The 26,365-nt window shown below is 43.8% G+C and overlaps 1 protein-coding gene across 2 annotated transcripts in view; it reads right to left on the bottom strand.

The window, feature by feature from the left end:
• Window positions 1–26,365, bottom strand: part of LOC117364069 (cathepsin E-B-like) — a 55,489-nt gene that overhangs the window by 27,241 nt on the left and 1,883 nt on the right. For both annotated transcript variants that reach the window (XM_033952865.1, XM_033952864.1), the window contains exons 2-8: window positions 20,513–20,713; window positions 20,220–20,400; window positions 12,611–12,728; window positions 10,371–10,495; window positions 6,744–6,940; window positions 5,121–5,240; window positions 926–1,070 (exon numbers count right to left, since the gene is read on the bottom strand). In XM_033952865.1, the coding sequence (XP_033808756.1) occupies window positions 926–1,070; window positions 5,121–5,240; window positions 6,744–6,940; window positions 10,371–10,495; window positions 12,611–12,728; window positions 20,220–20,400; window positions 20,513–20,592 (966 nt within the window). In that variant the 5' untranslated portion in view covers window positions 20,593–20,713. The remainder of the gene's footprint in view (window positions 1–925; window positions 1,071–5,120; window positions 5,241–6,743; window positions 6,941–10,370; window positions 10,496–12,610; window positions 12,729–20,219; window positions 20,401–20,512; window positions 20,714–26,365) is intronic.

Raw genomic sequence — 26,365 nt, 5'->3', positions numbered from 1 at the left:
TGAACTTTTTCCCTAAAAACAGGGAAAAAGTGAAGTTTTCAGTAAAATATGGGGGGTTACAACCCCCCACACCCCCCACAACGCCCCCACAACGCGGCGCGATGTCTATTAAGTAAAGTGTGGGGGGGTTCCCCTCCACACACCCCCGTTGGAGCACTAAAAACAGTCATTTAGAGTGGCGTGGCGGTGCGCGCTGCGCTCAATTGTCTGGGCGCGCCTTTGTCCCGGCGCGCTTTTGACCTGACACCAGAAATACTGCTCAGTGAAATCAAATGAAGCCGCAAGACTTTCTTAAGTAGCAACATTCCAGAGCTCATATTGTGATGTCATAATGCTTCATTCCACCAATGCCTAAGAGCCAACTTCATCAGTGATGTCACAATGGCTTGATTATTCCTATACAGGCAGTTCCCGGGTTAAGAACAAGTTACGTTTTTAAAGCTGTTCTTAAGTCGGGTTTGTATGTAACTCGGAACTTGTAGATTTTAAGATTCTTGCTGCTGAAGCTGTTAAAAGGGCCAACTGTCACTCCCAATGTTCCCTCTAAGGTACAGCAAGCACAACCACACACTGTTCTTAATGTGGCCATGCGTCATTCCTGAATCTGCTGCAGAAGTGCAGGAGTCTAGGCAACTGGACAGACGTCTCAGTGAAATCAAATGAAGCCGCGACTGCGGTCTTAAGTATGAGTCGTACTTAAGTTGGGCATCTTTAACTCGGGGACTGTCTGTACAGTATAATCATATTAAAGCACTAAGCTCTCATCACAGAAGCACTGCAAGCATAAAAAGACACATAAATAAAACATCACACCTTCTAAAAAAAAAAAAAAAAGCTGCAACAACTTTTCTAGCTTGTCTACTAAACTCCAATAAAGCCACCCAGATAGAAGCTACAAATTGCTCCAGCTTTACAAGGTAGTTACCGTTTCGTTGTTCAATGGCGTTGCCTCAATAGCCTCGTGCAGTTTCGTTATCTGTGCAATAGGTCCGATAATGAGGGACGTGCCAGAATCCACAATGGCCTGACAACCGTTGGCACATAATAGGTTCCTCCCTTGAATATTGACACTGGAAAGGCACAAGGACAGACATGGGACAGGCAAACTCCACGCTATGAAAAGGCCCTAGTCAGTAATGCATGAGATTTACTCCAGTACTTAAACTCCAGTACATTGGTTGCCTATCGAGTATAAGATCTTGGCAGTCTTACCTCGTCTACTCTATGGCGAAGCACCACAATACTTGATTGAGGCCTCGAAAAAATATGTTCCATCCCGTACGTTGTGTTCACAATCGCAATGAAATGGTCACTCGAATGTGTCCGGGATATGCATTATAAAAAGACTTGGATGTCAGCTATTTCTTCGGCTGGCCCAAATTTGTGGACCATTAAGATTATGTTCGAGCTTTGTATCATTCAAAAAACTATTGAAAACTCGCTTATTTGTAAAAGCCTTCTATGAGTAAGGAATTCCTGCTTTGAAGTACTTTTTCAAGGATCTTTTGATTTGCTCAATTTATTTTTTACTGCGTTTGTAGTTCGGTATGTTTTTAGTTGAATTTGTAGTTTTGTAGGTCTCATTTTATGTACGATCGTTTATGTTTAAATCATCTTTATTGAACTCAGCAGAAATAAGAAGTTGCCACCAACACCGGCAAAACAAGCAACATCGAGACTTCAAAGATCAACAGGAGCTCAAACAATTTTGTTATAAAGGAAAACAGTCCACCCACCCCACCCAACCCCACCAACAAGAAACAGAAACAACACACACAAGAAAACAAACAACCAACCCACAGAAGGAAAACTCAGTTAAAAGTTCAACAGTCGACTCCGGGCCACAGCAGAACAGGAGTTCCAAAATATGTACGTTCATTTATAATCCGCCTAGTTGATAGGCGGAATATAAAATTGAAAATAAATAAATGAATAATTTTACATGACTAGATGAGCTCAAAAACTGGTCCTGGTGGTTTCTCATCATGGAATAACCGAAGCTTGTCCTGCCCCTTGACTTTTCCTATGGTTCGGTGGATAATATCATCCTCTCAACCCCGTAATCTTGAGGTTCCTCTCTTCCTTTCACGCGTCTGACACATTCCCAAAACCTGCTGTTTCTTTCTTTATAACCACAACGATTCATCCCTTCTTTTTTGAACACAAAAACCTTGTCCTCACTCATCTCCTCCTGCTTAGACCACTGCAATTTGCTCCTCACAGGTCTCCCACTGAACTCTTTCTCTCCCCTTCAATCTGCTCAAAATTATGGCGGCTGACATTTTCCGCCATCGCCTCTACACTCACGTAAACCCTCTTCTGGCGTGATTTCATTGGCTTCTTATCCATTTCCACAGTTCAAATTGCTCTTACTTAGGGTTGCCAGATTTTCCAATCGGAAAATACAGACCCCCTAGACCAGAGGTCTCAAAGTCCTTCCTTGAGGGCCACAATCCAGTCGGGTTTTCAGGATTTCCCCAATGAATATGCATTGAAAGCAGTGCATGCACATAGATCTCATGCATATTCATTGGGGAAATCCAGAAAACCCGACAGGATTCCGGCCCTCGAGGACCGAAGTTGCCCATCCCTGACATAGACACTCTAATCCAGGGGTGTCAAAGTCTCTCCTTGAGGGCCGGAATCCAGTCGGGTTTTCAGGATTTCCCCCATGAATATGCATTGAAAGCAGTGCATGCAAATAGATCTCATGCATATTCATGGGGGAAATCCTGAAAACCCGACTGGATTGCGGCCCTCAAGGAGGGACTTTGACACCCCTGATTTACAGGATGGTCACAATGAAAACCCGACAGGATTCCAGCCCTCGAAGACCGGAGTTGCCCATCCCTGACATAGACACTCTAATCCAGGGGTGTCAAAGTCCCTCCTTGAGGGCCGGAATCCTGTCGGGTTTTCAGGATTTCCCCCATGAATATGCATTGAAAGCAGTGCTTGCAAATAGATCTCATGCATATTCATGGCGGAAATCCTGAAAACCCAACTGGATTGCAGACCTCAAGGAGGGACTTTGACACCCCTGGCCCTAGACCCACCCCCAGGCCCGACAAGTTCCACCCAGCCCCCCCCCCCCCTCTTCTGCCTGTTCATGTCGGACAGGGAGGAAGTCTGCGAATGCATGGATGCCATGCACACATGATGATGTCATGCACACATGTGGACTTCCTGCCTGACGCAATTTGAGGAGGCTTTTCAAAACCCAAAGTGCCAGGTTATGAAAAGTTGTCTGGGGAAATTCGGACGTTTGGTAACCCTTCTCTTACTGACTTACAAGTGCCTTCATTCTCCACCCCTCCTGGGGAACTCTGCTTGTCACTGAAATCACTCCAATCTATGCCCTTCTCTGTCACATATTGTAGCCTCTGTTCTTTTCACTTTCCTGTGCCCTTTATGCCTGGAACAGACGTCCTGATGGTAATATCGAGTGGTCTTGCTCAGCACTTTAATTTAATCAGCAGCACAGTACATAAATTAATCCCCATATACAATAGTGGAGCGAGGGAAGGAGGCACCTGGGGTGGTGACATCCAGCATCATTGTGCCGTGCGCCCCTCTCCGCCTAACCTGCTGCTCCCACTGGCTTCAGCCTTCCCTCTGACATCACTTCCTGGGGGTTTTATATACCATTTGGGACAAGGTGTATTAAGTTACAGAGTAATACTTTTAAAACCAATAGGAATTAAGCTCTGGAACATTTTGCCAGAGGATATGGTAAGAGCAGTTAATGTAGCTGGTTTTAAAAAAAGGTTTGGACAAGTTCCTGGAGGAAAAGTCCATAAACTGCTGTTGAGACAGACATAGGAGAAGGCACTGCTTGCACTGCTGCTACTATTGGGGGTTTTGCCAGGTACTTGTGACTTGGATTGGCCTCTGCGAAGACAGGCTATTGGGCTACATGGACCATAGGTCTGACCCAGTAAGGCTATTCTTATGGCAAATTGTTGGTTTTAGACCCCTACTATGTATAGAATTAGAACACAACCTTGTATCGTAAACTTGTACTGCAATCAGGTCATATTGTAACCTGTTCTGAGCTCTTTGGGGAAAACAGGTTCGAAAACAAATCATACAAATAAATCTAGGACAGCAAATGCTGACTGGTGACTCCAGTAGCAGCCAGGAGAGGGAGAATAAATGCTCTATTATAGCGTCAATTTCTTACATGCTACAAAGTAGCTCTTCCATAATACAACGCGACCTGTCCCTCGATGAACTTATCTGCTGCAAACTTGGCATTGAGTTTCTAACACTCACAGACTTCCAGGGCAGGGTACAAAGAGTAGATCTCTACCAAGCCAACATGCATGGTTTTCAAGATTGCAGCATCTTCTAAAAGGAATTGGGGGAAGGGAAGACAGAATCCCTACAACAGAAGCACTATGGCCGCTATTGGTGATTTGGTGTAGGATAGGCTGGGGTGGGCTTTATGGTAGTTATCCTGCAAACAACGGGATGGTTGGATAGGCTGCAGTGAGCTTGGACGGCAACTTCAGCGTTTGGAACCTAGGACAATACCAGACGGATTTTACAGTCTACGACCCAGAAATATTAGAGAAGAGACGTTAATTTAATCATGTATTTTTAATAGGTATAACTAACGGGCAAGTCTTTATCTGCCATCATGTACTATGAAACTATGTTACCTCAAAGAGTGGCAACATTCCAGAGCTGAGATTGTGATGTCATAATGCCTCATTCCACCAATGCTTAAGAGCCAAACTCATCAGTGATGTCACAATGGCTTGATTAGATGGAACTTCAGCATTTGGAACCTTGGACAATCCCAGGTGGACTTTACAGTCTACGACCCAGAAATATCAAAGAAGAGACAAGTTAATCTAATCATGTATTTTTTTACATGGGTTTAACTTATGGGCAGACTGGATGGACCTTTCAGGTCTTTATCTGCCATCATCTATCTGTCAGCTTCAGGAAGTACGTCACATTCTCTTGGCCTTTAATTGTCTGCCCTATTTTTATGGTTGTGGTGGATACCGAGTGACACTCACTCGGCATTTCCCAGTCTGTGAGGTTTTTCCATCTATCTGTAAAGGGGCTGTGAAAACAAAGCAGCAGAGCTTGGAAGAGCGTCCACACACCTGTCCATCTTTATTTTCCAGTAACCCTTCTCAATGACCGGAATCCAATGAATGGAACCTTTGTAGAGAGAATGGTCGATCCCTCCAATCAGCAGCTCCCCACCATCATCACTGTTTCCACTATTAGAAATTCATAAACGAGGAAAGAAGAAATAAAAATCAATTTCAGTTAAGACTCAGAGTGTCAATAGCAGTAAATCTGAGTTATTTGCATCTGCCTATACACTGCTCCAGCTCTGCTGGTCACTTTTCTTTGTTTTCCCCCAGCACGCGCACATACACACACACATACACGGAGAGGCCATGCTGGCATTTACCTACTCTTTCACACACTTAACCTTTCCCCTTAACTGTATCCATGGCATCCTGTTTAGATTGTAAGCTCTTTGAAGCAGGGACTGTTTTCTTACTCTTTGTGACTCTGTACACTGCTGCGTGCGTCTGGTAGCACTTTAGAAATAATTCATAGTATAGTAGTCCTCTCCTTGCTCCTTGTGTTATGGCAAGCATATATTTTTGCATTTCTGTGCTAATATCCAGCCCCTTCTCCATCAGCTCTACCTGCTGGTCAACCTTCACCATCATTTCTGAATTCTTGCAATAGGATCAAAACCAAATCTATTTTTTAATTTCAAATGGACTTCTTTGTACAACTCATGAACTAGCAAACTACAGATTAGAGAATGACACGGGGAGAAAATTTTCACAATCCCCGCAGGTACTCATTTTCTCGTCCCATCCCCGTAAGTTCTTTTCCTGTCCCTGCCCCATTCCTTCAAGCTCCGTCCCTCATCTGCACAAGCCTCAAACCCTTTAAAATCCTAAGTAGCAACATTCTAGAGCTCAGATTGTGATGTCATAATGCCTCATTCCACCAATGCCTAAGCTCCGTCCTCATCTGCGCAAGCCTCAAACACTTTAAAATCCTAAGTAGCAACATTCTAGAGCTCAGATTGTGATGTCATAATGCCTCATTCAACCAATGCCTGAGCTCCGTCCTCATCTGCACAAGCCTCAGACACTTTAACATCATAAGTAGCAACATTCTAGAGCTCAGATTGTGATGTCATAATGCCTCATTCCACCAATGCCTAAGCTCCGTCCTCATCTGCACAAGCCTCAAACCCTTTAAAATCCTAAGTAGCAACATTCTAGAGCTCAGATTGTGATGTCATAATGCCTCATTCCACCAATGCCTAAGCTCCGTCCTCATCTGCACAAGCCTCAAACCCTTTAAAATCCTAAGTAGCAACATTCTAGAGCTCAGATTGTGATGTCATAATGCCTCATTCAACCAATGCCTGAGCTCCGTCCTCATCTGCACAAGCCTCAGACACTTTAACATCATAAGTAGCAACATTCTAGAGCTCAGATTGTGATGTCATAATGCCTCATTCCACCAGTGCCTGAGCTCCGTCTTAGGGAAATTGAATTCCTGCGGGGACGGGGAAAAATCTGTTCCCGTGTCATTTCCTACTGCAGATATCATCTATAACTTGTTTGCTGACTTATTTTTAACATTCGATAGGGTAAATGGAAAGTTGTAGATGGACAATGTTGGAAGATAATGTTTGTTTTCCAAAGAGCGCTACATTCACCAGAAAACCTTCAAATCAGACTAACCTTTTTAAATGGAAGGAAAACATGGGTTCTTCTACCAGATTCTGACTTGTTAAGCTGTCAAATACTGGAACAGCACCAGCTACAGCTATGGATGGGTACCCCAGGCCAAGAACCCCATCAAAGTGTGCGGGAATGAACGCTCTAGACTCAATCACAGACTCTGCAAAGACCTGATCTATGATGGAGAGGTTGCCGATCTGTTCAACCAGGGAAAGCAAAAATATCACATTTACACATACGAACTACCAGTAGGTTTCACTACAATTGAATCATTTTAATGTTTAACATGACATAACGTTTCCATATAATATAATGCTTTCTAGAACAGAGAATTGAGATGCCTTTTTTAGTCCACTTGGATATGTGGAAATAAGTCAGCCACCAAGACGTTGTGATTCATTTTCTCTGGACTAACTTAATGTCTCTAAGACAAAGTATCATCCATAACCTGGTGATTTGCCCTTATTTCTACATTCTAGAACAGATAAGTTTGGTTCATAAAATAAAATAGAGCAGGAAAATAAATTATTTACATTGTCCAACGCGACACGGACAAGAGGACATGGTTTGAAGCTAAGGGGGGACAAGTCCAGGACAAATGCCAGGAAGTTCTGCTTCACACAGCGAGTGGTAGACGCCTGGAATGCTCTCCCAAAGGAGGTTATTAAGGAATCCACTGTGCTAGGATTCAAAGGCAAATTAGATGCACATCTCCTTACGAGAGGCATAGAGGGATATGGGTGACTAAAAATACATCAGGTGTATACCTGACTGGGCCTCCGCGTGTGCGGATCGCCGGACTCGATGGACCATGGGTCTGATCCGGAGATGGCAGTTCTTATGTTCTTATGTTATCTCCCCCCCCCCTTACATCTTTCATAAAGGCTCCAACTGTGCTCTTCCAAATCACTGAGAAATTTTGGAAAGAAGGGAAAAAAGTTGCCTCACTAGAAAGTTTGGTTCAGGGACATACACTTACTGCAACACAGATTGACATTCATCACCGTTTTGTGAGCCTAAAAAATGAACTTGATTGTAGTGAATCTAATTCTGCATTTAATCGGCAAAGCAAAATCAACTAGTGAGACCCAACCTTTTCTACTTCATGTCAACACCAAAACCTTCCCCCAGCACCATCATCTTCTCCCCTTGGCATGCCCCAACGTACCTTCCCTCTCTGCCCCTGGTATCAGCATTACGTCATCCTCCCTACCCCCCCCCCCAATATCAACACCATCTTCCCTCCCCCTCCAGCATCCCCTTCTCATCCGCCTTCTGAATGGCCTCAAGCTTGGAAGAGGAATTATTTGTAGGGACGACATATCCCATATAGAGCTCTCTTTGTAAACAGTGGGCGTTCCTTACAACATTTCTTCCCCCCCCCCCCACCAAATGAAAATGAAGGCTAGTCAAACAACCAATGCTGCAATGGCATCTAATATTTAACAACAAAATAATGATATATTATATATCAGTATCTATATATACATTTATAATATAATGTTCTCTTTGACATATACTCTTATTATGTCCCTATTCTGATACTTCTACTTATCGATTTTTTCTGCAACTATCGGGAAGGAAAAGACCTCAAGTGCTCTAGGGAGACATGCTTTACACAAACTGTGCCTCTTGAGATTTCAGGTGTGCCATGGCACACTGGGGAGGAGGAGAAGCACCAGGCCGGCTGCCTATAGGACGTGCCTCTCGCAAAGAGAAGCACGTCCTGTAGGCAACCGGTGCTGGCACCTCTCCTTCTCTCCGGCCCTTTTCCTTGCAGGCACCCCCTGCCACACACACACTGCCGGTGCAGGGCCTGATTGAAGGGCCTTTGCGCATGTGCTGACATCAACGCGATGACGTCACGTACTTCCGGGTGTCTCGAGCCGCGGTCACTAGGTTTAGTGTGCCCCGGCTCGAAAAAGATTGCGAGACACTGCTTTAGAACTTGCTTTGCCTTGTTTCGCAACCATAGAGCTATCATTCATCAAAAACCTTCCCATATATTCAGTTACTTATTTTGAAGTGAAGAGATGCTTTTCTTTAAATGTATAAATAAAATCTTTCTTGCGAATTAGATAGATCCACAATCATTCAATACCATTTGCGTCTTTCCGTATGCTCACCCTTAATTAGCCTCTCCGGCACAATTAGGTGGAAGAGAAAACTTCGTGTCAGCTGGAAGACGTCAGGAATACCGTTGTAAAAGTTACACGTTGAAAATCCTTGATGAGGCTATAAATCATCAGCAATAAGTTCCGTTTATCTGTGCTAAGTTCAGAACAGTTTTTAAATGTCCGAATTTCTATCTCTTAGGCAGAGAATCACACGAGGTAACTTACAGGTCTAATTATTGAAAGAAAAAGTTTACAATTAGAACATCTGTGAGCAGATCTGAGCTTCCCCGGACCTTATCACAGACTAACTAATTATTAATTAATTAGCACCTTTCTTTTCTTGAATCTCATCAGATGACTTCCTCGGACCAATCCAGAAACAGAACTTGATGAATAGCCTTTCTGTAGAAAAGTATCATATAGGCTGGAAGACCCAGGGCCGTTAGACAGATAAGAACAGAATAATTTCTTCAAGATTCACACTGTCCCATTATTAAAGCACAGATGAATGCCCTTGAATAGCAACATTCGGGTACATCCCCATAATGCATCAGGCAGAAACAGCAAAGCTGTGTACTTCTTACTTCTTGCAAAATTCATGCTGGAAAGTTGCTTGCAGAGAGATTCTTGAAACAATGGTTCAGGCTTGATGACATCATAGAGGCCTAACCTTCAGGTGTGAATACGGAAATATCCCTACAGGCTACAAATTGTTTTTGTACAATATTGGCTTCACTTCACATCAGATGAATTTATTAGTTTCCACCATCTTCAGTTGACCCCTGATGCAGGCCGGTTAGCCGAAACACAGGCCGTGTTGGGTCCATCAGTAAATCAAGTTTGACTGCTCTTTGTGCTTTTTTCTTTGCTCCTTGTGTGTTTTGTACTTTGTTAAGAACATAAGAATAGCCTTACTGGGTCAGACCAATGGTCCATCAAGCCAAGCAGCCCGTTCTCACCTGGCCAAAACCTTATATTTAGGGATAAGGCTTGACCATGTCTGAGCAGTTATTTCAGAGATACATAGCATGTGTTCCATGCAATAAGTTCTCCTACAGAAGAACTGTCCATGACACAAGCTTGATGTGCTACGTTAGTGCCAAACCAATGATAAGTCTTTCTTGGAAAACAATGGTCCCAACAAGAGTCCCAGTTTAGGCGTGCAAAGAATGCCTTCTTCAGGGGTGGTAACGCCAGAGGACTCTATCACCGACGCCTGTGTCCCCTGAAGAAGGCGTTTCTTGCATGCCGAAAACTGGGGACCTTGTTGGGACCATTGTTTTATAATAAAGACTTTTCACTGGTTGGAGAGACTCCTTCCTTGCCTCTTGGACTACATATATCCCAAAGCGAGGTGCTCTACCTTTTGCCCGTCAATAGGAAGTTGCACCAATAGAAACTATTTTTTAGCCAACATAAAAAAACCAAACTGCATAGAGTATTAATTCAGCTGTCTAACAGTAAGGTGGGCCATTCACGTTCACAGAGCAGGAACCACATTGAGGCTTACCTTCAGTGTGTCTCTGCCAATAACACCATGAAGCTCTCCTGTGCCATACTTCAAGGTAAAGTGACTTCCTTCATACTGATAGGACTCAGAGAGAAACGATTTGAATTTCCTATGTAATCCTTTATCTAGGAAACAAAAATCCAAGCTATTTGGTAGGAAAGCACGCAATGATATTTCTTGTAAAGCTAAGCAAAACCTCCTCCTGTCCTTAAGAACATACTGAAAACCAAGCAGCAAAAGCTAAACAATGTATAAGAGGCAGTCATTGCATGAGTGCATTCTGAGATATGTGGGATGTATCAAATGCCAGATTAATGGGGTTGAAAGGATGTACACTCAATGAAGTTACGGGGAAATACTTTATTTGTTTAAAACATTTTTAATCCGCCTTTATCCAAGGCGGCTTACAAGTTTCCATACACAGTAAAATTGCAAAATAAAAAAAGTTTTCATGCAGAATAAAATCGCAAAATAAAAAGACATACAACAAGGAAAATACAGAAAGAGGAAAATACAGAATTACAAAAACCAATAGGAGGAAATATTTTTCAGTCACAGAATAGTTAAGCTCTGCAATGCATTGCCAGAGGATGTGGTTAACGTGGCTGGTTTAAAAAAAAAAAAGTTTGGACAAGTTCCTGGAGGAAAAGTTCATAAAAACGTTACGTGGTTTGATTGCGGCGTCTAATTCCTACCAAACTTTTAGGAAAAAACGTTAAAATTGATCTTTTTGATGTTATTACAAATTTTAATGCTATCGCTGTGGGCTGTCCAGCTTTTCATTATTGTAAACCGCATAGAACTGGGAGGTACTGCGGTATAAAATTAAAATGTATTATTATTATGGTGGACCACAAAAACAACTTTATGTTGCACCCGAAATACAACTGGTAACCAATGTAATTGTTTCAGAATTGGCGTAATATGTGCCATCCTGTCGACTCCCATTACTAACCTAGCTGGGGCATTTTGTACCAATTGTAAATGCCGCAAGGGCGTGGGTAGCTTAGAGTATTCTATAAGTTACGCATGTAAGTGGAAGCCATGCTCCACCCATGTGCACGCTCCCCTTTAGAAGTGCGTGCTAATCCACTTTCATGCGTCCTTACAGACTAGCGCGTAAGCACTCTGCTAGCACTAATCTAATCTAATCTAAGGCTTGGCTTTATATACCGAGTCATCATTCTAAGAAAGCTCGACTCGGTTTACAATAATTAACTTAACAAATAGAAAACTTAAAAAATAAGACTAAATTTCGGGAGATTACTTTTCAAAGTGTTTAGCAAATAAAGTCGTTTTTAAAGCACTCACTCCTAATTTTACGAGCTTTAATGCAGACGCCCTGTTATAGAATTTCCTTTTGCAAATGCAAAGGAGTGGAAAAGCCCAGAGAAGACTGGTGAACTCAATGTATTTTACGAACACCCTTTATTTCTTCAATAAAACATTCAATGACTCGACATGTACATGTTTCGGCCCTAGAGGGCCTGCCTCAGGATTCTCGCAAGTCTGTGTTGGAATAAAAGAGTTCACATAAGATAATCCAGTCAAACTTGCATTTGTAAATGGTGGCGTGTTATTTTTCTTACAGCGCATTCAATGCAAGATTGACTAGATTATCTTATGTGAACTCTTTTATTCCAACACAGACTTGCGAGAATCCTGAGGCAGGCCCTCTTGGGCCGAAACATGTACATGTCGAGTCGTTGAATGCTTTATTGAAGAAATAAAGGGTGTTCATGAAATACATTGAGTTCACCAGTCTTCTTTGGGCTTTTCCACTCCTTTGCGTTTTGGGATTGTGGATTTGATCTCCTGTGCTATACTAACTATAGAATTTCCATTCCCATTTGGATGACCAAGTCCTCTGGCCTCCCATGGTCTTCCTCCAGATTCATGGGATGCATGGGAGGAATTTTTGCCAACCAGGCAGCCAGTGCCGGTGGCCTGTTAGTATGTGCATTCCATGGCCATAAGACAGCCTCACTTTGGGCAACAAGACTGAAAAGTAAAAAAGACAGATCGTTGCTTTGCCAAACGAGTCTTCGAGTTCCTCTGCCGACAGAACATTAGAAAAACTAAAGGCAGAAGGAGCACAGATCAAAAGGGGGAATCACAGAACCAGGAATTTGGATTATCTGCATCATCCCATCTATGTCATTTCGGATTCATTTACACCTCCTGCTGTTTCTGTTTCATCTTCCTCTATTCCCTCTTGTAACAAATGTGGGGTATCTTACCGCATGCCGTACTGACACAATATGCAGATGGGATCCAGAAGTTGGAAGATCCTGTGTCAAACACCACGGTGAAGTTCTGAGGTGGTGTCCCAATACTAACCACTCCGAAGTACTGAGCCTAGGAAACACAGGGTGCCAAATTTAATGTTCAAGGCACAACATTTCTAATCAACTAATATAAATCCATTGCACACGGCCACACAGCTTTCAGATGCAGTATTTGGGAGTGAAATAGAGTCTTCAGCAGGTTACACAAATACATGTGAGTGTTGAGGAGTCTTCTTACTTAAGAAAGAAGAGTGGGTTTCCTAAAACTGAAAGCCCTCTTCTTCTTCTTCCTCTTGTTACATTCTACTTGTTCAATGTCTGGGTCAGTGCCACATCCACCACTCTTACCAATCATCTCTACTTAAATTTTGTCCTCTCTTGATGTGCCCTTTCACCTACACAACTCTCCTATTAGATGGCCTGGACCATTCATAAGAACCTAACAAAAGCCTTACTGGATCAGACCGAAACTGGTCCATCAAGCCCAGTAGCCCGTTCTCACGGTGGCCAATCCAGGTCACTAGTATCTGGCAAAAAAACAAACAAGCAGAGAGTAACAACATTCCATGCTACCGATCCAGGACAACCAGTGGCTTCCCCCATGTCTTTCTCAATAACAGACTATGGACTTTTACTCCAGGAAATTGTCCAAACCTTTCTTAAAACCATCCGCTCTTACCACAACTTCTGGCAACGCGTTCCAGAGCTTAACTATTCTATGAGTGGAGAAAAAAAAAAAGTTCCCTGTAACTTCATCAAGTGTCCCCTAGTCTTTGTAATTTTTGATGGAGTGAAAAAATTGATCCACTTGCACCTGTTCTGCTCCAATCAGGATTTTGTAGACTTCAATCCTATCTCCTCTCAGCTGTCTCTTTTCCAAGCTGAAGAGCCCCAACCTTTTTATTCTTTCCTCATACACATACAAGAGGATTTCCATCCCCTTTATCATCTTGGTTGTTTTTCTTTGAACCTGAAAGGCCCTGCTACTCCCCTCCCCTTCCCTCATACGATTTCCTATTTTCATGGATGCCAGGGCCTGCCAGAGCAAGAGGGCTCACAGCATAGGAATCCATTTTTTTAAGGAAACCCTGGACACATGACTCCACCCCATTCCATCCCCAGGCCTGTCTAGTCCCACCCCCACAGAGCCTCATCTCTTCTTCCGGACCAGCTCCAGCTGCGTCTGGAGGGCCTAGAGCATGCGCGGATGACATCACACCCCCCCCGCACATGTACAAGTTCGCTGTCCTTCTTCAATTCGACCTCTCTGCTGCTTTCGACATTGTCCACCACGACATTCTAATCCTCCAACTTTCCGATATTGGCATAAACTCCACAGTCCTAGATTGGTTCTCAAAATTCTTGCGCTCCCGCTCCTACTTCGTCAACATGAATGGCACCTCATCCTCTCCTTGGAAACCGCTCTGCGGAGTCCCCCAGGGTTCACCTCTATCCCCGATTCTTTTCAATGTCTATATGTCCTCCCTGAAACTCCTCCAACTTTCTACCACTGCGACACTCTACACCTACGCCGACGACATCCTTGTCCTTCTCGAAACTGACTCGAATCTCACCAACCTCTCTGAAAACATCTCAACCTGCATAACTAATCTCCAATCCTGGGCTCTCTCCGTTCAGATGAAACTAAATGAGACCAAAACAAAACTTCTCTGGCTCGGCCCAAAATTGGATCACCTACCCTCCTCCATCCCTCTTTCCTCGGGCTCCAATCTACAGCTTGAGCACTCTAGCAAAGTTCTGGGAATCACCATTGACTCTACATTGTCCTTTAACGACCACATCAACTCCCTAGTAAAAAAATGCTTTTTCAATCTTCATATGTTAAGGAAAATCAGATCCTGCTTTCACCAGCATCATTTTGCTGTCCTTGTCCAATCCATCATTCTCTCCAGACTTGACTACTGCAATTCCATCTACCTAAGCCTAACAAAGAAAAATCTTATCAGACTCCAACGGATTCAGAACACCGCAGCTAAACTAATCTTCACAAAAGGCAAATTCGACCATGTCTCCCCGCTTCTATCTAAGCTTCACTGGCTCCCAGTCTTCCTCAGGGTTCGTTACAAATGTGCCTGTCTTACCTTCAAATCTCTTCACGGCATCCTTCCCCCCCTCTTTCCTTTATCTTGGCTCTCGAACACTCATTCCACCAGATCCACTCAGAAATTCAAACTATCCTTCCCTTCTCTAAATGGCATCTCTCATACAGGAAAGCTCGGAACATCCCTCCTCTTTAGGATCACCGAGCTATGGAACAGCTTTACTGCCCACCTCCGGTGTACGACCTCCCTCCAACACTTCAGAAAACATCTGAAAACCTGGCTTTTCGCCAAAATGTAACTCCCCCCTCCCTTCCCCCCTCACCTTCCTACTTACCAAACCCTCCTCCCTTCCATTGGAGTTCCTTTCTTTGTTTTTAATTCCTGTAAACCGTGTCGAGCTCCACTTCTGTGGAGATGACGCGGTATATAAACTTAAGGCTTAGTTTAGTTTAGTTTAGTTTAGTTTAGTTCCAGGCCCTCCAGACGCAGCTGGGGCTTGTCGGGGCTTTCCAAAACCTTGACAAATGCTGGAATTTGAAAAGTCCATCCGAGAGTCCGGACAGTCTTCTAAAAAGAGGACATGTCCGGGTTTTCCCGGACGTCTGGTAACCCCTAAATACAAGTGGATGCTTCCTGGTCAGAATAATAGAGTTTACTCAGTATTAGAGGTGCTGACTTCTGTTATCAGAGTTGCTGTACATCAGGAGTGCTAGAATCTAGGCACTAAGAATTGCCGCTGCTGGGTCAGACCAGTGGTCCATCGTGCCCAGCAGTCCGCTCACGCAGCGGCCCCCAGGTCAAAGACCAGTGCTCTAAATGAGTCCAGCCTCACCTGCGTATGTCCCAGTTTAGCAGGAACTTGTCCAGCTTAGTCATGAAACCCTGGAGGGTGTTTTCCCCTACAACAGATTCCGGAAGAGCATTCCAGTTCTCCACCACTCTCTGGGTGAAGAAGAACTTCCTTAAGTTTGTACGGAATCTATCCCCTTTCAACTTTAGAGAGTGCCCTCTTGTTCTCTCTACCTTGGAGAGTGTGAACAGTCTGTTTTTATCTACTAAGTCTATTCCCTTCAGTCTTTTGAATGTTTTGATCGTGTCTCCTCTCTGTCTCCTCTTTTCAAGGGAGAAGAGGCCCAGTTTCTCTAATCTCTCACTGTACGGTAACTCCTCCAGCCCCTTAACCATTTTAGTCTCTCTTCTCTGGACCCTTTCAAGTAGTACCATGTCCTTATTCATGTACGGTGCCCCGTGCTGGACGCAGTATTCCAGGTGGGGTCACACCATAGCCCGGTACAGCGGCATGATAACCTTCTCCAATCTGTTTGTGATCCCCTTATTTATCATTCCTAGCATTCTGTTCGCTCTTTCCGTCGCTGCCGTGCAATACGTGGACAGATTCATCGACCAAGTCTCTTTCCCAGGAGGTCTCTGGTAGTAATAAGCCAGACATAGGCAATAGACAATTATAGCACATGAATGTCAAAACATAAAAATTGCCACACTGGATCTACCTGAAAGTCTCATGGCAATAAGTCCATGCTGAGGCTTAGCAGTAGAGGCAATGCCCAAATTCTACCAAATTCAGCACTGCAAATGGTCGTCTATGAATGAATCTGTGTGTAGTGCTCACAAGGGAGGAAAGTCAGAAGGCCACATTATCCATGCCTCCAAGACTGAAGTGTGTTAGACCTCAACCCCTCCCTAGGGTTACCAGACATCCGGGGGTGCGGATGGCTTTTCAAAACCCAGCACTTTGTCCGGGTTTTGAAAAGCTTTGTCGGGCAGGGAGGAAGTCAGCACATGGGCTTAGGGGCGGGGATCGGCGTAACTAGGCGGGCTAGGGGGGTCCGGATTTTCCAAACGGAAAATCTGGCAACCGCCCCCCCCTTCCCGGGAGACCAGAGTGGCGGAGAGCACAGTGCCAAGGAGCACTCCTCTGAAGAAGTGCTGGCACTGGGCCCTAGTCAGAGGGGGAGCTGATTCTTCATCAACCCTGGGTGACACCCTAGGCGTTTGCCTCTGCCAGGTAACCAAAATACATAATTAAGCCAGTCCTTCAACCACATATATAGGAACTAGCTTTTCCTGCAAATCCTGAGGAGTGGGGAAGGGGAGGCATCTTTAAGGTCCGCATTTAATAACTATTTTCTGGGACCCTGATTCAGTGGCGTAGCGAGAGGCAGCCGGGACGGAGGCGCCCCACACCTGCCCTCTTCTCCACCCCCCACCTCCACATGCTCTTTCCCTGCCCTCTCCTGCTGCGTGCACACCGCTTCCCTTCCCCCATACCGCCGTAACATTTGGGGCATAAGCAGTAATTCCCAAGCTACTGTTGCACCAGCATCAGCCCTTCCTCTGATGTCATTTCCTAGGCAGGAGTCCAGGAAAGGGGAGAACCCTGGAATCCCAACAAGGACAGCGTATCAAGGAGTAGGTGATGATCAACAGTATCAAAAGCAGCAGACAGATCAAGAAGGATGAGGATAGAGTAGAGGCCTTTGGATCTGGCCAAGAACAGGTCATTGAAAACTTTAGGAAAGGCAGTTTCCGTGGAATGCAGTGGGTGAAGGCCTGACTGAAGCAGATCAAGAATAGCTTGGAATGAGAGAAGTCCAAGCAACGGTGGTGAACAGCACATTCAAGTACCTTGGATAAGAAGGGGAGGAGGGAGATGGGATGATAGTTGGAGGGACATGTGGGGTCCAGTGAGGGTTTCTTGAGGAGGGGTGTGACAGCGGCATGTTTGAAGGCATCAGAGACAGTTGCAGTGGAGAGCGATAGGTTGAGGATGTGACAGATTGGAGGGATGACAGAAGGCGAGATAGCACCGAGTAGGTGAGTGGAAATTGGATCGGAGGAGCAGGTAGTGGGTTTGGAGGATGAGAGATGTGTGATTTCCTCCTCAGTGATCTCAGAGAAAGAGGAGAAGGTGGCAGGTGTTGAGGGGAGGTTAGTAGAAGGGGCAGATGGAGGGAGGGGAGGGGGAAGCAGCCTGGTTGAGAGTTCAAGGTGACTCGTCTGAATATTATTGTAGAACAACTCTGTCATTGTCCAGGGAGAAATTGAAGCGGGGGATAGCCGGTGAGGGTGCTTTGAGTAGGGAGTGCAGTGTGGTAAAGAGACGACGAGGACTGGATCTAAGAGAAGTGGTTTGAAGCCATTTGGACATAAGAGGGGCCAGCATTTTTAGTAGACTGGCCACATGGACATCCCAGCAGTGACCATAACATGATCAGATTTGATATAATCCCTGGAATAAGTTTACACAGGAAATCCTATACAACAAAGGAGACTACGATAACATGAGGAGAATGGTCAAAAAAAAGAAACTGGAGCCACGCCTAGGAAGTGACATCAGAGCTTGGGAGTTGCTGCTCGCACCAGGAATGTTACAGAGGTACAGGGGAAGGGAAGCGGTGTGCATGTGGCAGGAGGGGGCAGGGAAGGGATTACCATATTTCTCAGCTCCCTGCTCTAAATATCAGGCTCCTCGTCCATGCCCATAATGAAGAAATCCTTAACTAAAAAAAGATGAAAACCAATTTTTAAAAAGCCACGCAGCTGGTGAAACCTTATGAAGATCTGAATGAATGTATCAGCCCTTAGAAACTGGCAATCTTTAGCCCCAAAGTGCAGGTGGTCCTAGGGGAAGTTGTCACTAGCAGGGGAAGTGCATTTTTAATATCTGTCCGAGGAGAAATACCAAAACGAAAAGCAAATCCCATGGGCTCGTGTGATACAAGCTTGCAAATAACGATTGGAAAATGGGATATGTCACTGTTGTATAATACAAAGATTAATAGACTAATATAGTCTCTACTAAGGTCATTCAATACATTATATCAGTAAAACCTTAGAATAGTCGGTTCTAACAATTCATAGACCTCAGTGATGTATCCGTGTGAACAGGAGATTTCAACACACACGGTTACTTGTATACACCGAAATCGACATTGGTCCAAATTTTTGGTACAGTGGTAAAGTGCAATCTTTATAAATATGTTAAATATCGAGTAGTATTCATCTTTGTGCAAAGAAACGCGACTCGGGGGGGTAACTCCGACATAGAGCTATGTTTTGCCGAACGGCTGCATCAAGGAATCCCCCATTAAGTCCGTCAGAGCGATGTCTCCCCCGTTTCACTCTGACGGACTTAATGGGGGATTCCTTGATACAGCTGAGATAAAAAGGCTGCTTTGCTGACCTCATTGGAATGACTACAAGACGGCATTGTATTTTCCAAAACAGACAATATTTTTATTATTAGTAAAATGGTAACACAAGTTTATAGCAGCGGAGTCATAACAGCAAGAAATATATATATTGTCAGTTCAGAATATGCAATGGAGAGTAACACTTACACTCATATGCCGAGCAGGGGGCTAGCACACCCTTCAGGCATAAGCAGGTAAATCTCTCTGACCCTACTTGTGATGCATGGTCTTTTATACAGATAAATTCTTGCTTTGTTTCAAAAGGCTCATCCCCGAACTCTGGTCATATGACTCCCTAATGATACAAAGAATGTATACCTAACTATTCCCCCCCCCCAGTCCACGCCTCTCACTTCCCCCTCCACGAGAGGGGCCCTAGCAGTCCAGAAACAGAGGGCACTTCGGGAACTTCTTTTGTCCATATCTTGAATCCTTATCACCTTGCTGAGGCTGATTTATTCGTTATACAACACTGTATGTCTTCAGGATGGTGTCCTTGTAAGCAGTCTTATGCCGCAAATGGAAACAAAGATGCAAGGGTGACATTCCAGCATCCTGGCCATGCCTGGATCCCATGGCTTGCTTTAGAGACAGGCACCAGGCCCCCACATCCCTGCTCCCCCTTCATCCTTCAGGGGTTGTTACTTGTTATGGGTGTTTTATGTGGCTTCTCAGGGTGCCTTGCATATGTCACACGGCACTGATAACAGCTCAGAACAAATGAACAATGGCCACCGAACCTTGGAGAAGTATCCTTCTTAGGAAGGCCAGCAAGAGTATCATTTTCATAGATTAGCGAAGTATATGCTGTTCCATCTGGTTAGCTTGTAAAGAAAGGCTGCTTAGACTGTGAGAAAATATGTATTAAAATGGCTGTAGTGTCCAACATACACAAGGTATTTCTCCACCAGGTAATTCAGGTTATCCAACTCACAGCCATTTGGTGAAACATAGCTCTATGTCAGAGTTACCCCCCCCCCGAGTCGCGTTTCTTTGCACAAAGATGAGTACTACTCGATATTTAACATATTTATAGAGATTGCACTTATTATGCATTTTACTAAAAATTTGGACCAATGTCGATTTTGATGTATACAAGTAACCGTGTGTGTTGAAATCTACTGTTCACACGGATACACCACTGAGGTCTATGAATTGTTAGAACCGACTATTCTAAGGTTTTACTGTTGTATAATGCCTTAATGCACATCCCAAAGTCAGGATAGATCTGGTGAAAACCCCACATGCTGCTTTCCTCTTTGTACTTACAGAAGAACAACTTACATTCTTGTAGTCATATAATTTTTCAAAAGTCGGTCCTGCACTGTTCAATATGTATCCTGGGAAGCAGTGCAGATACTTCCGAGTCAAAATGTCTGGCTGGTGGTCCTGCCATAACTCTTCCAGCTCGTCCGCTTCTCGAGGCTGCCTCTGGATCATGGGCTTAACGCGGACTAACGGGATCCTGGGGAACAGAAGCAAAATTGCACTGTCATTTCACCCCCAGGCTTTTGCAGTACGAGAAACAGATCGCCCTTAACTCGAGACCTCTTGAATGGAACAGCACCGTGCCTTACCTTTCGATGGACATGACTAAATGACTGTAGAAGAGGATGACGAGCAGCTGCTTCATTGCTTCAGAAATGAACGGTTTCATCAAACAACGGGTGCTTTCCTATTCTAATACTGCCCAGGGTCACAGGGTGCCTTCATTTGGGTCAATCAATCATAGATAGCAGGTCATCGGTTTGGCAAAGTCTACATCAGCCAGTTGCTCTCTGTGTAAACAGCAAAAGTATGACAGAGCACAAGCACATACCAGGGAGAAAGAGGGAATTATATTTCTTCATGTATTAAAAACACACCTGGTGCATTCTGTAGATTTTTGTACTTTCTTCTTGCATTTCAACCTCAAGCGAAATATAAAAGCATAGTACACTCAAATTATAACAACTGATTCTAGCTACTGACACACGCAAGGACTAACACAAGCTGTAGCAGGACTTGCTTTACTTACGTAAAATCTGGACCCATAGACCTGTCCACCCATCCCTACCCCATTACACTCACATCTCTGCCCCTGCTATTCAATCTATGATATTTTCTTGAGGATTGGATGACTATTTTACTATGTATTTGTTTTTATATTATCATAATTTTAACACTGTTTATGTAATTTATGTAAACCATAGAAACATAGAAGATGACGGCAGATAAGGGCCATAGCCCATCAGGTCTGCCCACTCTACTGACCCACCCCCAAGTCTACTATCCTAGGGATCCCACTCCTGGTGACAGGTTCCCTTGGCTTAACCCTCTAAGGGATCCCACATGGGCATCCCATTTGCTCTTAAATTCTTGCACGCTGTTTGCCTCGATCACCTGCACCAGGAACTCGTTCCAAGGATCAACCACTCTCTCGGTGAAGAAATATTTCCTGGTGTCGCCATGAAATTTCCCGCCCCTGAGTTTGAGCGGATGCCCTCTTGTGGCTGAGGGTCCTTTGAGAAAGAGAATCTCTTCTTCCATCTCGATACGGCCGGTAATATACTTAAACGTCTCATTTAGTTTTAGACGGTTTATACATTTTTAAAATCAAATTAATAAATCAAATTAATCCATGCATGCGCAGATGCTGCCTCCCAATGCAATCTGCTTTTCACAATCCAGACAAAGAGAATATGTCCTGGCAAATCCAGACGTCTAGTAACCCTATGTCCATACCTACCCTAGCTGAGATAATTTTCCTATAGATTTTCTGACTCCATGTGCAATTTTTCCTCAAGTGAAATCACCCTTATTTCTATCTAATTCTGTTACTCTATCTATGCGTCCAAAAGACAGCATAAAGTGGCACTTGGACAACTTACTAGTCAAAACGGCCAAGTGGGCATTTTCAAAACTGACTTTCTGGACATCTGGCAGGACTTCTTACTCGCTGTGCGTCCACAGTAGAAACGGGTGTGTTAGTAGGTGTGCTATGGGCAGGGAATGGGCGGCCTTAGACTTGGACGTCCTGCAGCGATGAGCGAACCTTTCCCAGGATGTTTGAGAAAGAAGGTAGACGTTTTCAACTAGACCTGTTTGAGAAGCGTCTAAGTGCCAAAAGGGTACCCATACTTACTAGATGACAACTGGAGGGATTAAGTAATGAGCCCTACACACTCCTCCAGTAGTCACTGACCCCCCTCCCACCCAAAAAAAATAAATAATAAATAAAACTTTGAAAGAAACAGTACATACCTGTCTGTAGAACAGTATGGAAAAGCCTAGTAAAGCATCACACATGTATCTTAAGTAGTCAGGTGGGTGAGCTAGTGAACCATGGAGCGGAGGAGCCAGGCCCATAAGCCACTCTAACCACTACATTTATGATGGAAAGTATGAACCCACCAAACTCCTATTATAATGCCGAATAGGTGGCACCTGCAGCCATAAGGGTTATTGGGGTGGGTATAGTAGGTTTTGGGGGGAGTTTTGGAGGGCTCACCATACATTATAAAGGAGGTTATGGTGAGATGTACGTCTGGCACTATTTATGTGAAGTTCACAGCAGTGCCTTCTAATGTGCCCCAATCTTCAGTTGGCATGTCTGTGCGACCAATCCATTAGAAAGCTGGCCCCGCCTACATCCAAATAGGCTTCACCTTTTTTCCTCCTTTATGAACAATTTACGCATATTTAGGTAGAATTCAATATGACAATCACACTCAGCGTTTATAGCTGGAGGTAACATTGTATTTATGGTTTGATTGATTACGCCAAGTTCCTCCATTTGTTTGAATTGTTGTGATTTCTACCATTATTACACAGGCTGCGAGGTTCCTTCGGTACTACAGCAATTAGTAACATAGTAGATGACGGCAGATAAAGACCCGAATGGTCCATCCAGTCTGCCCTTCCTGATTCAATTTAAATTTTTTATTCTAAGCTATTTCTGGGCAAGTATCCAAACCTCTACCCAGTACTGTGATTGGGTTCCAACTGCCAAAATTTTCATCAAAGCTCACTCCAGCCCATCTCCACCCTCCCAGCCATTGAAGCCCTCCCCAGCCCATCCTCCTCCAAACGGCCATATACAGACACAGACTATGCAAGTCTGCCCAGTACTGGCCTTAGTTCAATATTTAATATTATTTTCTGATTCTAGATCCTCTGTGTTCATCCCACACTTCTTTGAACTCAGTCAGTTTTACTCTCCACCACCTCTCTCAGGAGCATATTCCAGACATCCACCACCCTCTCCGTAAAGTAGAATTTCCTAACATTGCTCTTGAATCTACTACCCCTCAACCTCAAATTATGGCCTCTGGTTTTACCATTTTCCTTTCTCTGGAAAAGATTTTGTTCTACGTTAATCCCCTTCAAGTATTTGAACGTCTGAATCATATCTCCCCTCTCCCTCCTTTCCTCTAGGGTATACATATTCAGGGCTTCCAGTCTCTCCTCATATGTCTTCTGGCGCAAGCCGATCATTTTCGTAACCCTCCTCTGGACCACTGCAAGTCTGCTTATGTCCTTCGCCAGATATGGTCTCCAAAACTGAACACAATACTCCAAGTGGGGCCTTACCAACAACCTGTACAGGGGCATCAACACCTTCTTCCTTATACTTCTTCCACTAATCCACAGGGTTTATCACACAAAACAGAGGTTCTTACACCACAGTGCAGGAAACGTAGAAGTAATGAGGAGAAAACTTTCAAGCTTGCGCTGTCACCCAGGAGATAAATACCGCTTTGGAATACTGACTTTTCATAATAGTCTTTTGGACGTTCTAGACCCTCAGTTTAATTTTCACTGTGCTTTCCTCCCCATGTCTCCATCCTTTAGCTTTGAGGAGGACAGCAGAGGAGGAGCAGAGAAAGGAATACCGACTTAAGAGAAAGAAAAGAGAAGATTAAAAAGGCAATTTGATAAAGGTATCTAAATAGAATACCACAAATTAGTATCCAGATGTGCTAGGTGCTCACTTTTCAATTTATCCACATTTTGTCTAGGCTTAATATCCATCCTTAGGACTCCTGAGGCAGACAATAGAGTTGGGTCCTTACCCTTCTACACTCTGTGGATACAGTTGATTATATAGAGTATAAATTGTTGTGTGATACAATAAATTCAGCATCACGACCATCTTTTTTTATTTCTTCCTAGCTGCTCTGCTATACATTTGCATGCTAGTCACATGGCATTTAACAGCAAATGGGCTGTACCCGTGTGTGGGGCATGGGCGTGTCATGCACCTTATAGAATGTCAGATATTCATGGGGGTTAGGGGCAGAGCCAGCCTGTGAATATGGAAAAATCATGAACAACTTTTAGAGCCGACTCTGACCCACACCCGCCACCTGGAGGTCCCGCCGTGAAGCAGGGCAGGAGCGATCTTCCTACACTCCTGCCCCATGCAGAGCCATCAACAAAAATGGCTGCCGTGAGTTCCCATGGCCTCATGAAACTACAGCGGGAACTCCTGGCAACATAGGAAGATCGCTCCTGCCCTGCTTCACCGCTAGGCCACCGGGTACAGTGTGGAGAGGTACAGGAGGCGGGGGGGTAGGTCAGGGTTTAGAAACTCGCGAATAACCAAAGTCGTGAGTTCTAAACCTGCAAAGTTAGAGGGAGAAGTGTACAGGGAATACTCAGGCACACATCCTTGAAAATCATTAGCACGCGTCGGGCCACCTCATTCGCAACTATGGCCCCTACGATATGGAATTCTTTACCACTTTATATCAGAGCGGAAAAAAATGTAGACAAATTTAAGGGAAATCTAAAGTGTTACCTCTTTCAAGATGCAGATGACTGTTAAACAGACTTGGATACAGCTAGAGTTGTTCAATAATCCTATTGTGGTTTACCTTTTATGTATTCTTTACTTTTAATTTTGTAGTTCTCCCAACTTTCCTATTGTTTTACGTTGGTCAAGTATTGTATAGGGGGTATTTATTTGTTTATTGTCTCACCCCTCTTTTTTTAATCTTTATTCATTTTTAAAACTCCCAATAAGTGTAACATAAAATACAATCATTTTATACTTTAATATCACTTAATATATCATCAAATTATAGATCTCATCAAATAACCCCCCTCCCTTATACCCAAACATTATTTATAAGCATTAGAAATCATAAAATATTCCCATCCCACCCTGGACGTATATAAACAAAAGGAAAAAAAACCTCATATTTATTCTATGCAGTAATTTCAATATTTACAGTATCTTGTTAACGGGTCCCAAATAACCTGAAATTTCTTAAAATTTCCCTTTCCATTTTAAATATATGACACAGAGTTCCACCAAAAGCTATAATTCAGCCTATCCCAATTTTTCCAATTATTCGTAATCTGTCTCCCTCCTTTTTAATAGAAACTGTAAAACGCTTAGAAGTCTTGATTTGCGTTTTATCAAAATTTTAATAAACTTGATTGCAGAAGCTGTCATGCCTAAGTTTTGGCATGTCATAATAGTTTTTCAAAAAAAATCAATAACCCCCCTCCCCCCCATTTTATAAAGCCATGGTAGTGGCTGCCACGCAGCAAACCCTCCGATACCCATTAAATCCCTACAGGCATCAGAGCGATTACCGCGACTTTGTAAAAGGAGCCCTAAATTTTTTGAGAGAACTTTTTATATTTTTACAGAATACCAAAAACAATACAGGAATGCGGCATAATAAACAGAGTGTCAACAAACAGCTTAAGAAATGCCCTCTGCCCACCTTTAATCTCCCTTTCCCTCCCCCCATCCCATAACATTGCCAGAATACCAAACCATAGTCTACTCCACTGTGAAACCATTCATTCAGGCTGATACTAATGCACATTCCCTCCTCTGCCAACCGGCAAGATCAACTCAAGTTGAATCATAATGACCATGATATTTATCGGTTAACTTTTCACATTCCCCACGGAGCTGTAGTCGATTAATCCAGTCCTGAAGCGTAGGCTCTTAGCAGCAGCCAAATGTCATAACATCTTTGGGATATTATTCTATAATGGAATAGGCACACCTTAATGCCATTATTGGGTGGGCAATAAGCATGCTTCTTTGTCACACCTACACAAAGGTGCCACTTTAACAATTACTTCCTTACAATTAACATTAAGAACATAAGAACATAAGAATTGCCGCTGCTGGGTCAGACCAGTGGTCCATCATGCACAGCAGTCTGCTCACGCGGTGGCCCTCTGGTCTAAGACCAGCACCCTAACTGAGACTAGCCCCCTAACTGAGACTAGCCCTACCAACGCACGTTCTTGTTCAGCAGAAACTTGTCTAACTTTGTCTTGAATCCTTGGAAGGTGTTTTTCCCTATAACAGCCTCTGGAAGGGCGTTCCAGCTTTCTACCACTCTCTGGGTGAAGAAGAACTTCCTTACGTTTGTACGGAATCTATCCCCTTTCAACTTTAGAGTGCCCTCTTGTTCTCC

The sequence above is a fragment of the Geotrypetes seraphini genome, chromosome 7 (assembly GCF_902459505.1).
Source record: "Geotrypetes seraphini chromosome 7, aGeoSer1.1, whole genome shotgun sequence".
Classification (NCBI taxonomy): domain Eukaryota; kingdom Metazoa; phylum Chordata; class Amphibia; order Gymnophiona; family Dermophiidae; genus Geotrypetes; species Geotrypetes seraphini.
This window is presented reverse-complemented; position numbering and strand designations above follow the sequence as displayed.